Raw genomic sequence first — 15,208 nt, forward strand, 5'->3', positions numbered from 1 at the left:
TCACCATGATACAAAAAATGTTGAGACGCTAGAAAGAGTGCAGAGAAGAGCAACAAAATGACTTGGACACGAAAACATATGAAGAATGCTTGCAGGAACTGTCTAGTGTCTAACAAAAAGAAAGGCCAGGTGTGGGATGAGAGCAATCTTGCTATATCTAATGGGATATCACAAAGAAGAAGGGGTCAACCAGAGGTGAAATTCAGATGGTTCTGACAGGTTCTGGAGAACCAGCAGCAGTAATTTGGGGTAGTTTGGAGAACCAGCAAATACCACCTCTGGCTGGCCCCAGAGTGGGGAGGGAATGGGGTATCCTTCCCCTGGAGTGGAGGGAGAATGGAGATTTTGCAGTATCCTTCCCCTGCCTCGCCCACCAAGCCACGCCCACAGAACTGGTAGTAAAAAAAATTGAATTTTACCACTGGGGTCAACCTATTCTCCAAAGCATTTGAGGCTAGGAGAAGTAACAGTTGGAAACTTATTTAAGAAAGATCTAACTGAGAACTATGAAGTTTCCTGACAGTGTGAAGGCTTGCCTCCAGAAGTTGTGGTGGTCCATCACTAGAGGTTTTTAAGAACATATTGGAGAGCGATTTGTCTGGAATGTACAGGGTCTCCTGTTTGAGCAGGGATTGGACTAGAAGCTCTCCAAGATCCCTTCCAATTGTTATTGTTGTTTTGTTCAATAGATCAGGAAAAGTGCACTTTTTCCTCGACCGCCTGTGCTTTTTAAACCACATGGAGTATAATTCTTAGCCCAGGTTGTTGCAATTTTCCAGCTTCCCCTTGTGAAACGTGCGTGTCAAGAGCCTGCGCTGCAATCTGCTGACTGCGTGCCTACTTCCAGAGCCGCCTTTGGTTAAAGGAAGGGGCGGGACAAGCGAGGGGACTGTGTTACAGCGCTTGTTTTCCAAGTAAGACAGCGTCGTGCTGCCTCCCAGTCTTTGGAAGTTGTAGTTTCCACAGAAATGCTCCTTAACTGCCAAACCAGGGAGAGGTTACTGAACAAAACAATATCTAAAATGCATGTATTTGTGGGAGAGTTACCGTGCTTGGTCTTCAGTGCGGACGGCGGCAGTCGTACATTACTAAGCCTCCCATAATTGGTGTTTTACAACAAGGCTCAAATAGAAAATCCAGGGACCTTGAGGCCACAAGTGGAAGAGAATTGCATTGCTGGATCGTTGCTCAAGGTCGGGGACAGAAACGTTACCCTGCTAAAGTGAAAAAATAGAGAAGCGTTGCGTTTGCAGCCCCTTCTTAAGCTTGGACAAATCCATTTCTACTTCTGATGACTGCCTGGGCATATTATCTATTTATGTTGGTAGCAGAAGACATGGGCTTTGCCATTGCCATTTTTCAGGGTTTTTTTCATTAGTGCTATCGTAGTTGTGGGTTTTCCTCATATTCACCGGGTAAGAACCAGGCTCGACAGTATTTAGCCATCGAGTGGGCAGTCAGTAAATTCAAACCAATAAAACAAAATATTTAACTTATACAGTTAAGTGCTTCCCCCAGCTAAAGCAAGCCTTTACCACAGGGATCCCCAAACCTGGCTTGTGGTTTGACTTTTAAGACTTGTGGACTTCAACTCCCAGAATTCTCCAGCCAGCTATGCAAGTCTTAAAAGTTGCCAAGTTTGAAGATCTCTGCTCTACCGCTTCGTGTGAAGCTCAACTCAACGTAAGGCAAGCGGGGCTCTTCCTCTCTGAATGGGTCTCTAGAGCGATCATTCATCGTTTTCCTAAATGACAATTACTTCCTTGTCCAGGAGATGGCGCTCACGGGGGTTCTCCTGGCGGCGGCGGCTGCACCTTTAAGCAATCACAGAGGAAGGAAGTGCCCAAACCCATCTCCTGCCCTTCCTCTCCCCCCTCCCGACCGCCGGAGAAAAGAATGAGAGAGAATGAGCTGGAAAGATACCGCGATCCATTTATTTGCTGGAGGGTAGGTGGAATTGGAGCAGGTTTGGGCCCTGGGATGAGGCGTCAAAGGGGAAACCGTGCGGGCACTTAAGCCTTCTGGCCGGCTGCGATGTTGGAGAGAGAAAGGTGGAGGGCTTCCCTGGTTCGCCCAGGCTGGTCAACGGTTAAAGGGGGCGATGTGGAAAACTCCTGCTGGAGCTGTAGGGTCTGCGAGAGAAACGTCTCCGGATTTTGCAGAAAGACCTTGGATGGGAGCAGGCCTCCTGCTGCAGCTCCCGTAGAAATGGCTTCCCAAGAGTTAGAAGCATCTCCGGGGTGATTAGTGTGGGGCCTGCCCGTGGAGGCAGCCCAGATAATCGTAGGAGGCCTTGAGAAAGTTGACGGATGTAAAGCTAGAATGGGGAGGAAAGGGATTGCTTGCCTATTGGACGGTATAATTTAAAGCCAGAAAAATAAGGGTATATAAGGAATTACCTTCTGGCTCTCACTAATGAAATTGGCTTTGTGCAAGAGTTGGTTTTTTGAGGGAGAGGATGTTTCTCCCCCCCCCCCCCCTGTTTTGTTGCTTCTTTTTTCTGTTTCTTTTAATTGGAAGGCAGGAATATCTTTTTGGAAATTGCAAATGGTTCAGTATGAATTCTGTGTCGTTTTTATTGCAGCAATATTCTTAAAACCATAAATAAAATAGGAATTCTTATATAATGGTATTCAGGTGAATAATTTTTCAGTTGAACTAAAGGAATTTTGTGTGATTTCAAACTAAAAATGCAAAATCTAAGTCATCAAGAGGTTTGGTGCTATATACCCTGGACATTATAGGGAGATTCCATTTATGTCATATCACTGCTTATTCATGAACAAATTCAAACTGAATAATATATACATAGCATGGCATAACAATTTTGAGTTAGGTTGACACATGCACTAAGCTATGAATTGTTGAACAAATCAGTATTTATGTTGCCTTGAGTTCCTAAATGAAAGGTAGGTCATAAATCAAACATAAATAGTTATGTGGGTGTACATGGATTGACTCAGAAAACAATATTGAGTTAATCTATTTTGTAGTTAATCCATTTTTAGCAGAATACAGGAATCTTAAAACCACAGATTTAATAGATTTTTATGCAGTTTATTCTTAATTGAAACAAATATGTTTAGACAAACTATCAAAACGGGATCATGTCAGTTTTTATTATTGAATTCTTATAAAAAGATAAAGATTCCCATCGCACATATGTGCTAGTCATTCCCAACTCTTATACATATCCACATTTTTGTACTTGTATTACGACATTGCATGCAAAATATGTATGGTTATTTATCTTGGTTCACTTACCACAGATCTTGCCAAAATACAGTTTACCAGTTACACTGTGCTGCTGAAAGTAGTGTTTTGTTCATTCATGGAGGATTATGGGCTGCTAAGGCTTAAAGCAATAAACAGCCAACATCTTAATATATTGTGAAAGGTTTGAAATCAAGATAAATTAAGAACTGAATTTTGCAACATTGTTTTCAAGCCTTTTAAGATCAAATGATACATGATTTCAGGTGCTCCTCAGTATGTATTACACATGTCTATTTAGCATGATCAGCACTTGGGATATTTCCACTCAGTGTGGAAAATATTGATCCTAGCATTTTAGGAATAGCAGGTAAACCATCTGCATAAATCATTTAATGGCATTGGATTATTATATATTTTTACATATATGTTGCTACAAACAAACATGCCTCAGCAGTCTTTTATAATAAATTCCCCATTTTGAGATGAGGAAAAATTCGATCTTGCTGCAGAATTACCTGACCTGTATTTGTTCCTTTTAAACAAGTTAGACTTTTTCCATATTTAGAGAAGTGCACTTCAAATAACCAAGTAAAAGAATTAAGTCACAAAAGTATGTTCAGGAGAAGTAGTTGTTGCTACAATACAGGAAAGAGAAAGCTTTTCAGATAATTTCAATTGCAGCCTTATCTAGGTGTGCTAAGAATGCAAAGTGCTGTTGATTCATGGAGACTTTGATAATGCTTTAACACTATCCCATTTGTATCTTACACTGAAATAGTATTCAGAGTTTCTTTCTTTAAAAAGTGACAGATACCATCCATTTAAATTCTCAAGGTAGCATAAACTTTGAAAGGGAGGGTATTAGTACTGATGCAGTTCAGTAAATTATCAAGATATAACAGGGAAAGTTGCAGAAAGTAGCAAACAGTATCATCAAATCAAGCTTTTTTAAATAAGCCTATATTTTTATTTAAAAAAAACATAGTACATAGATCTTAACTTCCTTCATAGCCACTAATATCACGTGAGTATTAGTCATCCAGCACATCTGAAAATGCTGAACTGGAGAAGGCTGCTTACACAGAAGTAAAATCTCATTGGGTTTATCTTTTCACTCCCAACAGTTCACAAAAAACTGGCTATTAGCAGAATAGACCCTCGTGTCAAATCCATTAAGTCCCTTGGGTTTCTTAGTGCTTAGTGCAATCATTTCTAAAGAATGCCTAATCCTCTTGATGGGTAGAGGGAGAGAATCTTGTAATAAACTAGAAATGGATTGTAGAACTATTGTAAGGAAAGTTTAGAAAGGTCCCGGAGATAAAATACATAAACAAACTGATAATTAGTTGCAGTCTGAGATGTTGAGTTCCATAGGGATGAGGAAGGGTAAATAAACAGTGTGGAAAGGAGATATTTGTAAAGCTGAGAATCCTCTTCTTGTATTCTTTCAAAGCTAATAACATATATGGGAGTACAACAGGGACTAGAATTGTGAACATACATGGGAGAGATATTGATTCCATTTTATGTACTAAACTCTTTAAAAACCTAAAACAATATCCAACAATAGCTGAAACCATTGGATATTTTTTGAGCCCATCACTACCTGTTTGAACAATCTATACAATATATCCAACAATCTTCGCCTAATAGATCCAGAAAATTAGGTAAACTAAATAAATATGTTAACCGTAGGAAAAGGTTATGCAAAACTCAGCTTCTGCCTACCATTCTTAACAACTTTAAAAAAATTGAGACGGATATGAATCTCTGTCTCAGGAGGGAAATGAATAGCTCTCATGCCATTTTTCCTTCTGACAGGAAGGGGGGGGACGGAGGAGGTAGCCGCGTCTGTGAGTTCCCACCCGCGAGAAACAAACAAGGGGAACCGACCCCTCTGTTCCTTGCAAGCAGGTGCATCTATAGCCCACTCTAATGCGTATTTACTCGGAAGTGGAACTCAACGACTTCAGGGGTCCTTGGTCCTAAGAAAGGAGAAAGAGACGGGAAAGCAATGCGCTTCCCAGGCAAACTAGATGGTGCAGCGTCTCTTGCTCATCCTGCCCTCGCTATTCCGGCGTAATGAACTTTGGAGGTTTTGTTGTTTTGTTTGGGGGGGGGGGGAGCGATGCTCGTGCTTTGCGTCGCTATACAGTTCAGTACGTAGTCACGTGTACAAAGCCAGCATAACTTCAGCCGGTGATGTCACGGTCCCTCGTGAGCCAATGGCCGTGTCTGTTTATATTGGGCTTCGCTTCGCCTTGGAAGCGAGAAGCTAGGCGGCTGCGCTTTTGCCTGCTGGTTGGTGGTGCTCCTGCCTCTCCTGCTGGGACCGGAGTTTCTCTTAAGGCGTCTCCGAGGAAGTAGCGTTTAGGGCTTCCTAGCTTGTGCTCATCGCCGTTTAGATTAGCAAACAAAGCGGAGTGGGAGAAGCCTCTCCGTTCGGTCTTCCTTCTATCTTAACCGGGATAAGAATGAGAATATGAGCCAGAGAGACATTTGCGTTCATCTCTTCGCTGGAGGGTAGGTGAAATATTATGATAACCTCCCTTCCTTCCTGCCTTAAAATTCATTGGCTGTCTGCTCCGTAGACAAAATTTCGGTATAGTATCTGGCGTACGACATTTAATTGGTGGAGCGTGTAGAAGGGTGTTTGTTATGCGTAGGATAGACAGACATTTTTTTTTCTCAAAATAGTATGGAAGTTTTGGGGATGATTTGAATTAAGAGTAAAGGAAATTTCTGACTGACTGAACTATTTTTAAGTCACCGTACACTAATGCAGATAATACGGATTTTTACTAGTATTTCACGGGGACATTTAAACTAAACGGGTGTGTGATACATCTGTAACATTCGTGTTGTGTGCTGCAGGGAAAAAAGTTAAAACTTAAGTCTGTTTGCAGAGGTTATGATCTTGAATTGGCTAGTATCTCCCTAATGCATTCTTTATTTTTCTTTATCAATTATTGTTGGGGGCTGCAGTATGTTGTTCTAACTTGAAAACAGCTGTCTACTAAGAAGTCATTTGAATGTATAAAAAATACTTTTCTGGACAATATCAATTTCTTGAAATATACAGTTGATCAGATAATCCACTGCAGTTTAATAGGTGCATTTTCTTTCTGGAGTATCTTCAAGCTGATTGAGAGATAACTTATTCTAACACTGCTCTTGTGTATAGACCTTGTGTAAACAAGAAATAGATCATATACTCCAACAATTTTGGATTGTAATCTTATATGCATTTATCAGATATACACCCCGTTCAGTCTAGCTGAAAGACAAAGTACTAGAGGGTAGTTGTATGTATATGTAAAAATGAGACTATTTAATGAAAAATTCTGATCATATACACTTGTTCTTGTTTTTCAAAGAAGGGCTTTACAGATTTGGAGCAGTACTGAGCATTTCAAGGAAACTCTCAAATGACATTGTTAACATATAGAGAAACAAGTCCTACCAACTTCAGTGAGACTACAGCTTCACTGATGATATTCCATTCATGAAATTAAATTTCCCCATTCTTCTGCAGCTTTCAAAATATTTTCAGGTCTGTGTTACATGACACATGAATTCATGATTTTCTCAAGCTGATTTTCTGAACCCTGGTTTATTTAACCAAATTTTCCAGGTTAAAATAATGAACTGATCTATAAACTTAACAAATGTCTGGTACGTTTGTACACAATTTACAAGGCTAATATACAGCTGGCTAGTTTACTGTTCACTGTCTTGCAAAAACAGTAAAAATATGCCCTGAAATGTTGAGATGCCCAGAATATATTTTAGTTGGTCATGAGAAAAGGAAGTGGTTTTTTTACACAAATGGGTTTACATTTGAGCAGAATTAAATTCCATGCCAAATCCATAAATATAACTTTCCCTGAAATTATTTTTTGATGTCTCGTGTTGTAATAAAATTGCTAGATTTATATAGGGCTTGCTGACATAATATAAACATCCAGACAACTGAAAGAAAATTGGGAAGAGTTAGATTTCTGTGCTGCTATTTAGTGATAAAATGGATTTTTAAAGTCCTGATATTTTAGTATTACCAGAAAAGACTTAAAACATAAAAACATTCTTTGGTGCAACTGATTAATGTAGCTTAACTTTTCTAGAGTACTTGGTTTAGAATATCTATAGGATGTTTTTGTTTGTTTAGAGGATGATATTGTGGCAAAGAATATCAAAGCTATGATGTGGATGATATTGTGGAATTAGTTTTCTGTGAGTCCCTCAAAAATTTGAAATGTGCTGCTAGTTGCTAAATTACCAAAATCCACATGCTATTTAATAGAGGCCTCTGAATTTCAACCTTTTGTTTCAAGTTACTGTAATGTAAAATCAAACCTACACGTTAAATTTATTCTTTCATCCAGGTTTACCAATTAGTTTTCCATTTTTGAATGGTCTCTGGTTTTGTATTTGTATATTTGGGAGCGGTCTACATGGGCAGTCAATAATTCTTTTAAGAATGTGATTGTTTCATTCAGTCTGTCATGGGGGGCAAGGACATGTAAGTTATGAAGCATGTATTGCAACATGACTGTAATATTTATGCATAATATTATGCAAGTATAAAATAGCTTATATTATAACACAACACTCATTTTGATATCATATGGGCTCCCATAGTTACATTATTTTCCCCAGGATTTTTATCCCTCTTAATTCAGTAGAATTTTTATTGCGGAGAAAAATTGTAACCATATATCATTTAGGTATATGATATCTCAAAACTTGCAATTTTCCTTTTTATTCTGGGTTGTTTCCCATGGTAAGACTTTTTTCTGCTTCCAACTTCTCAGAAAGTTGGTCAAAGTTCATACTGTGCAGAAGGTATGTTACAGACCTTGACTGCCTTGTTATTAGAGTAGTTGAAGGCTTCTGCCTAATCTCTCAGTCAGCAAAACACAAAAAATATGTGTGTGATCATGTGCACAGCAGGGTGAAAGTAGCTTAGAGTTATCAGTCTAAAGTATTTTTATTACTAGCTGCCAGCAAAAGCTTTTTTTTGCTTTTCTCTAGTTTTATTTTGCTGTAGAATAAAGAAGTCAAAATATGCCACTTTTACTGCTTTATGAAACTATCTTAACAAAAAAAAATTTAAAATATCATATTACAAAGAAAGGAAGAAATTACCAAAACAAAAAAGACAGAATAACATTAATAGTATATATTTACAACAGAAGTTAATCAAATTTAAGCAGGAATGATTCCCATATATCTGATGGCGAACTTACGGCACATGTGCCAGAGGTTGCATGCAGAGCCCCCTGTGGGCACAACTGCCGTTGCCAGTTACTCTGGTTTCCGGTGCGATGGCCAGCTGGTCTTCGCAGGTGCCAGAGCACTAGAAAATGGCCTGAAAACGGCCCAAAACAGCCGAAAAACGGCTGGAAAAACAACCAAAAAACAGGCATGTGCACACTAACCAGCTGGTTTTGGGGTTTCCGACACTCACACATGCACACACATTATGGTTTGGGCACTTGGTGCTGAAAAGTTTTGCCATCACTGCCATATATGCAGTATTGCAAGTCTATATAAATTTTCACTTTGGCTTCCATGGGGACAGCTGTAGTTCAATTTATCATCTAAAGTTAATGAACTTTGAAAACAAATCAATTTGATTTCAAATTCATCGTACTATTGTATGTTGAAAAATAAATATGTGCATTGTATCAATACATTATGTTTCTTTTGAAAGATTCCTCTTCTAAACTAACTGGGGATTTGAAATTGGGTGTCTCCAGTCCTAATTGGAATTTTTGCCAGTTTTACTAGCCAGTCTATGCCAGAATTACAAGATTGGGTTTCAAATACACCTTAATAAAAGTTATTTATAAAAAATAGTAATATTCAAATTTGTTTATTTATAATTTATACTTTTTTTACTTAAAAAAAGTTCAGTTCTAAAAACCATGGTAGAAATTAGAACTTAATTTATAAACTGTATAAATTAAGTTAAAAGCAGTTGTCTTCTACTTTGCTGTAATTAACTTTTATATATATGATACACTAGTACTAGTGCTTATTGATTCAAATGCAGAGGTACATCAGAACCAAAAGCCTAAATGGTTCCTTTTAAAGAAAAGTTGTATTTTATTCAATATATTTTCAGTGGGACCTTTATTTTCTAGTTTTAGAAACCAATTGTGAAATTTGGCTTCTTCAAATTTATTTGATATTACTCTTGCTGTATACTTTCAAAGGTTCTGATACAGTAAATCTACATATTGTAGATGTCTGAGTACTTATGCAGTATTTAAAAAATGATACTTATTGTATTTGCTCATTTAGAAGAAGTGGTATTTTGCTAGTGGAAATAATTGTTTTTATAAAAGCATAAATTCTTTCTATAATGAAAGAGTTATTGTATGAATTTAGTATATCATCTTTGTTTAATGTCGTATTTGTAAAAAAAAAAAAACAGTCATACAGTACTTGTGATAAACACATGAGGTTATGTATTGAAATCACCAGTTTCCATTAATGAGAAAAAGAGGTTATATATATTCCTGTTTTTTTTTTGCTGTTTCTAGAAATAGTTTAGTAAATAAACTATTTATTTTTAGAAAAAAAGAAAGCACATAGAACATTGATTTAAAAACCCACATTTGTCAATTTTTGAACCTAGTAGCTTGACTAAAATAACATGTGTTTTCCTTAAGAACTCTGTTGATACACTATTTAGTCACTTAGACTGAGTTTTATTTAGAAAGAACACACAAATCGTGAATTCAGTTCTATACTGGGCATTCCAGTTTTATATATATATATAGTGGACATTTTGTATGAATATATATAACTCATACAAAGAAAATAAATATAATTCTTTATTCTGACACCAAATAAAAGAACATTCAGTTTTCCTGATGTATCTTCTTAGACGTTTACTGTATATCATCATAGTATAGAAATTATATTAGGTCAGTCATTTTATCAATCTGGATCTGTATTGAGTTTTCTGGGAGTATTCACAGTAATTGAAATAGAGGAATATTTCACCAGACTAGAAGCCCAAAGAGAAGAAAATGGAAATCATTATTTTGGCTAAAATAAGCCAGGATTCTTGCAAAAAGAATAACAGAGTTGTAAATGCCGGTTAGTGAAGTTAATTGAAATGCCCTATGTATCAATAATTTTGCTGGTGGAGGAATTCTGATTCAGAGAATTGATTATGTAATGACTATGGGGTTGCCAACAATTTCCATCTTCCTTTCAGAGTTGAATCTGAGAAAATGGTGGAAATTGCTTCTCAGTAGCTAAAACGATCCTTATTCACTTTTAGAAATTCAAAATAAAAATGTAGTAATGTGCTGGAGGTCTTTCAGGGCAGATTATACTAGTTGATAGTATAACTAAAATTGTTTTTTCCACAGATTTCAATATCAGAGGTATGAATTACAATAAGCTTTTTGAAAAATTAATAGTAATGTGACATTCTAAAGTGCAGAGATTAATGATTCAGTTCAATTCTAATGTTTCTTCCCATTCTAGGAAGTACAAAAAATAAAATACAAGTAAATATATGCCAGTAAAAAATAATATTGCTGAAATATTGGATGATTAATTCTATTTTTTATTTTAAATTGTGACTGGATAAATTATGTTTAGGAGCATTTTTTTCCCATCTCTCATAAGCTCCCATGTAGCAGCTTGCTTCCAGACATCTGAATCGCATTCCCTCTGAAGACATAATTGTTTCAAAAATTTTGATGGATGAGAGGTTGGTGTGGAATATAAGTTTGCATGAAATATAATAGAATTGTTCATGTGGTTTTATATTGTTCTATAAATTTCTTTAGAGTTTTGGAAGTTGGTAGTATAGAAATGATGTAAAACAAAGAAGTAACATTTTTATAAATATAGCATCTAAATTAATAGTCTTTAGCTGAGGATGAGAAAATATGGTATGTTTCAGCTTGAGCTAGATCTCCTAATGAACATTAACTAGTCTTTTTAGTGAAAATTATATTAAGAAAGCAAGATATAAAATTGATTTTTTATGAAAGGAATAAATTTCTCAATGGGATCATTTTTCTTTGCAGATGTGGAGGCACAGTAGCTGCAATCTTGACATGTCCACTAGAAGTTCTGAAAACACGATTGCAATCATCATCTATTACTCTCTACATTTCTGAAGTTCAGCTGAATACTGTGAATGGTGCAAGTGTTAATCGAATTTCTCCACGGGCTTTCCATTGCTTTAAGTGAGCACCTATTTCTTCCTACTTCTGTGTATAATAAGGCTTTATGTTAAATAAGGAATACTTAGTAGAGAACAAGTTAGGTGACCTGTTTTATAGAGTATGGACATGGAATTTCACTTTGAATAACATCAGATTACCTCTTACTATTAACAGAAATTCATTTTAAGTATCTTACAAGAATAAATTCTAAAAGGCAAAATTAAAATAAAATGTACTCCTTCAAGAGTTCAAATGGACAACTCATCAAATTTGCAGATGACACCAAGCTGGCAGGAATAGTCAACACTCCAGAAGATAGGCTAAAGATACAGAAGGATCTTGACAAACTTGAACATTGGGCACTATCTAATAAAATGGTGAAAAGAGTAAGGTTCTACATTTAGGCAACAAAAACAAAATGCACAGGTACAGTATAGGTGGTACCTTGCTCAACAGTAGTAACTGTGAAAGGGATCTTGGAGTCCTAGTGGACAACCATTTAAATATGAGCCAGCAGTGTGCAGCAGCTGCCAAAAAAAGCCAACACAGTTTTAGGCTGCATCAACAAAGGGATAAAATCAAGATCACGTGAAGTGTTAATATCACTTTATAATGCCTTGGTAAGGCCACACTTGGAATACTGCATTCAATTTTGGTCGCCACGATGTAGAAAAGATGTGGAGACTCTAGAAAGAGTGCAGAGAAGAGCAACAAAGTTGATTAGGGGACTGGAGACTAAAACATGAAGAACGGTTGCAGGAACTGGGTATGTCGAGTTTAATAGAAAGAAGGACTAGGGGAGACATGATAGCAGTGTTTCAATATCTCAGGGGTTGCCACAAAGAAGAGGAAGTCAAACTATTTTCCAAGGCACCTGAGGGTAGAACAAGAAGCAATGGGTGGAAAGTAATCAAGGAGAGAAGCAACTTAGAACTGAGGAGAAAATTCCTGACAGTTAGAACAATTAATCAGTGGAACAGCTTGCCTCCAGAAGTTGTGAATGCCCCAACACTGGAAGTCTTAAAGAAGATGTTGGATAGCCATTTGTCTGAAATGGTATAGGGTTTCCTGCCTAGGCAGGGGGTTGGACTAGAAGACCTCCAAGGTCCCTTCCAACTCTGCTATTGTATTGTATTGTATTGTAAGTGAAGTTCAGTTGTCCATATAATCATCTTTATCTTGGTACCTACTCCTTTAGTTTGCAAAGTAGAATTTCACAAGTTTTTGATAGTATGGTTGATATTCAATTATTAAAATCTTGTGTAGAATGATTTCTTCGATCTTCAGAATTACTTCTTTTTAATCATGTACATGGTATATGTCAAAGCCAGGAGCTAAAGACCTTGGAAAACCAGCCAGCACTACCCTTTATTTAAATCCTTTATTTAGGATAAGTGACCCAACTGAACCAGAATGTGTGCTGCCAGCCAAAAACAATGTCTATCTTGGTCATGCTGAATGAATACTAAAAGGAAAGCTCTCTGATTACTGTGCTGTAATGTATTTATGGATAAATCAGAAGTTGCCACCTTAGTTTCCTTCACAGTTCTATTTTGAATATTAAAAGTGGTATATGCAAAATATCCTGGCTTTTGTGGATGTCAGCAATTAGTTTAATAACTAGAAACAATCTGTGATATTTCTAAAAATGTTCTTTTTCCTCAACTACATGTTTTATTTCTGTTGCTGTAACATGCAATTATTTTGGCTTGTTCCTAAACTCATTTGGTACACATCTTAGCTGCAGCCAATATGTCTCAACTTGGACATTTTTGCAATAGCTTTGTTAAGTATTCAGAAAACAGTATCTCTTTTCTTTGAGTCCTGATTTTCCACCCTGAGTAGGGAGATTTAAAAGTATTTTGAAAGGATCTTTCACATTGGTGGAATGGTGAGTAAAAGTAGCTAAGAATTTCTTTCTGTTTGTATTCAAATGCACATAATGCAAAGTCTCCTTCAGAAATTTTCCTCACAATTTAAAAAAGCCAATGATTTAATGAGTGGAAATTTTGGGAAGTGGGGTTGGGTTTGCATGTATATCAATGTTACCAGTCAGTCATTACCTCAGTAGGCTGAGTAGTCTACTAATAAAACTAATAATGATTTACCATTTGATGCAGTGAAGTCCGCAATCCATAAATGATTGCCAGCCTTCTGTAACTAGCAAAGATAGTTCAGTTAAGTTATAATGGGCATCATTTTGAAGTTTCTTAGAATTCCTCAGACTCTGCAGTTTGAAAAAACTTTCCAAAATTTAGAGCTAAATTATATTTAATTTGAGAAAGATGCATGAGGAGCATATATGCATCAACTATAGTTAAATTAAGAGTGGAAAATTAATATTCTTGTTGATTTTTCTTGTCATGTGTACTGACACCTGATAGCTAAGATTGCAAAATCATACCATAACTCTCTAAATAATTAAAGGTATATGATCATTCAGGAATGCAGTTGCACAACATATTTCAGAGCTCTGAATTTTGTTCAGGTGGATTAAAAGCATTGTGGAAACCAAATTTGTTTATAAGCAATTTGTATAAGAGAAACGTCATATTTTGACATTACAATTGGAGAGAAATTGGGAGGATCATTTATTTCCAATATTGTTATCAAGAATTAATACTTACATTTGAAACTACTATAATTTATTGCATAATGCTGGTGGGCTGTTTGGCTTAAACAGTTTCAAGAGAGTTTTTTTTAAAATAATGTTTGCAGTTTGCTCAATCTTTGTGTCATCAACCTGTATTTCTATTTGTACAAGAAATACTTTAAAGACATTCTGATAATACAGGATACAATTGATAAATATACTGCAGTATATAGCATGTTGATATTAGATAATGTTAATTTTGAGTATTTCCTAAACTACCCTGTTTCCCTGAAAAGAAAACCTCCATGGATAATACGCCCAATTGGGCTTTTGAGTGCATGCGCTAAAATAAGCCCTCCCTGAAAATATTGCAACACGGCAGCAGCCATGAGGTGACCATGCTTGCTGCCTCCTGCACCTCAAAAATAATAAGACCTCCCCGAAAATAAGCCCAAGCCCCTTATTTTGGGGGGGGGGGTCAAAGAAAATAAGACCCTGTCTTATTTTTGGGGAAACACGGTAGCTCTGAAAATATTGAGAAAATAGTATTTTAACAATTGAAACTAAATAACACTAAAGTGTTACATGGCACTATATGGGTCACCAATAATAAGTGGACAAATATTAAAAGATGTTCTTTACAAAGCCCACTGATGCAGGCAAAGTGCCTATCCTTGAAACACGACCAATTGTCTCCTGCAAACCTAAGTGAAGCTGTTCTAGGAGATTTCCTAGTTAGGAAGATAATTGGTGATACAAGTAGAATATTTCTTCTGTGGCATTTTCTGAAAACTTGGACCACATTGCATATATTATGTGTGTGCTTGTCTGTGGTTAATGAGTAAAACAGCATGTCATTACAGAGACAAAATTAAAACTGGAGAATACATGTTTTAGCTACTACAGTATACTTGATATTTCAGTTCAGACTTGCAGCTGATTTTTATCTAACTGGAGCTTGGACGCACTTAGAACATGGAATTCTAAGGCTCAGCAGCCTTAGAATATTTAAAGGAAAATATATTAAAATATTGATTCTCTTCAGTAATCCTAGCTGATAGGATTTAACTGATATTCTCAGGCTTTTCATTACAGTAGAATTGGCACCTAACTATTAATTTGTTCTTATTTCCTGGCAGTTGCATATTGCTTTGCTTGCTTTTAGGACCTCATCATATGGTGGCTCATGAGTTATAGT

The 15,208-nt window shown here is 36.5% G+C and overlaps 1 protein-coding gene across 3 annotated transcripts in view; it reads left to right on the forward strand.

Moving 5' to 3' along the window:
- Window positions 1-1,683: 1,683 nt before the first annotated feature.
- SLC25A36 (solute carrier family 25 member 36) overlaps window positions 1,684-15,208 on the forward strand; it is a 30,958-nt gene continuing 17,433 nt past the window's right edge. The window contains exons 1-2 of one of the 3 annotated variants that reach the window (XM_081955908.1): window positions 1,684-1,947; window positions 11,277-11,438. In XM_081955908.1, the coding sequence (XP_081812034.1) occupies window positions 1,907-1,947; window positions 11,277-11,438 (203 nt within the window). In that variant the 5' untranslated portion in view covers window positions 1,684-1,906. Of the gene's footprint in view, window positions 1,948-1,975; window positions 2,203-5,482; window positions 5,740-11,276; window positions 11,439-15,208 lie in introns of those variants that run through there. The other 2 variants (XM_081955906.1, XM_081955907.1) reach the window with 2 other exon arrangements.

This window comes from Natrix helvetica (assembly GCF_964273705.1).
Source record: "Natrix helvetica genome assembly, chromosome: 5".
Classification (NCBI taxonomy): Eukaryota; Metazoa; Chordata; class Lepidosauria; order Squamata; family Natricidae; genus Natrix; species Natrix helvetica.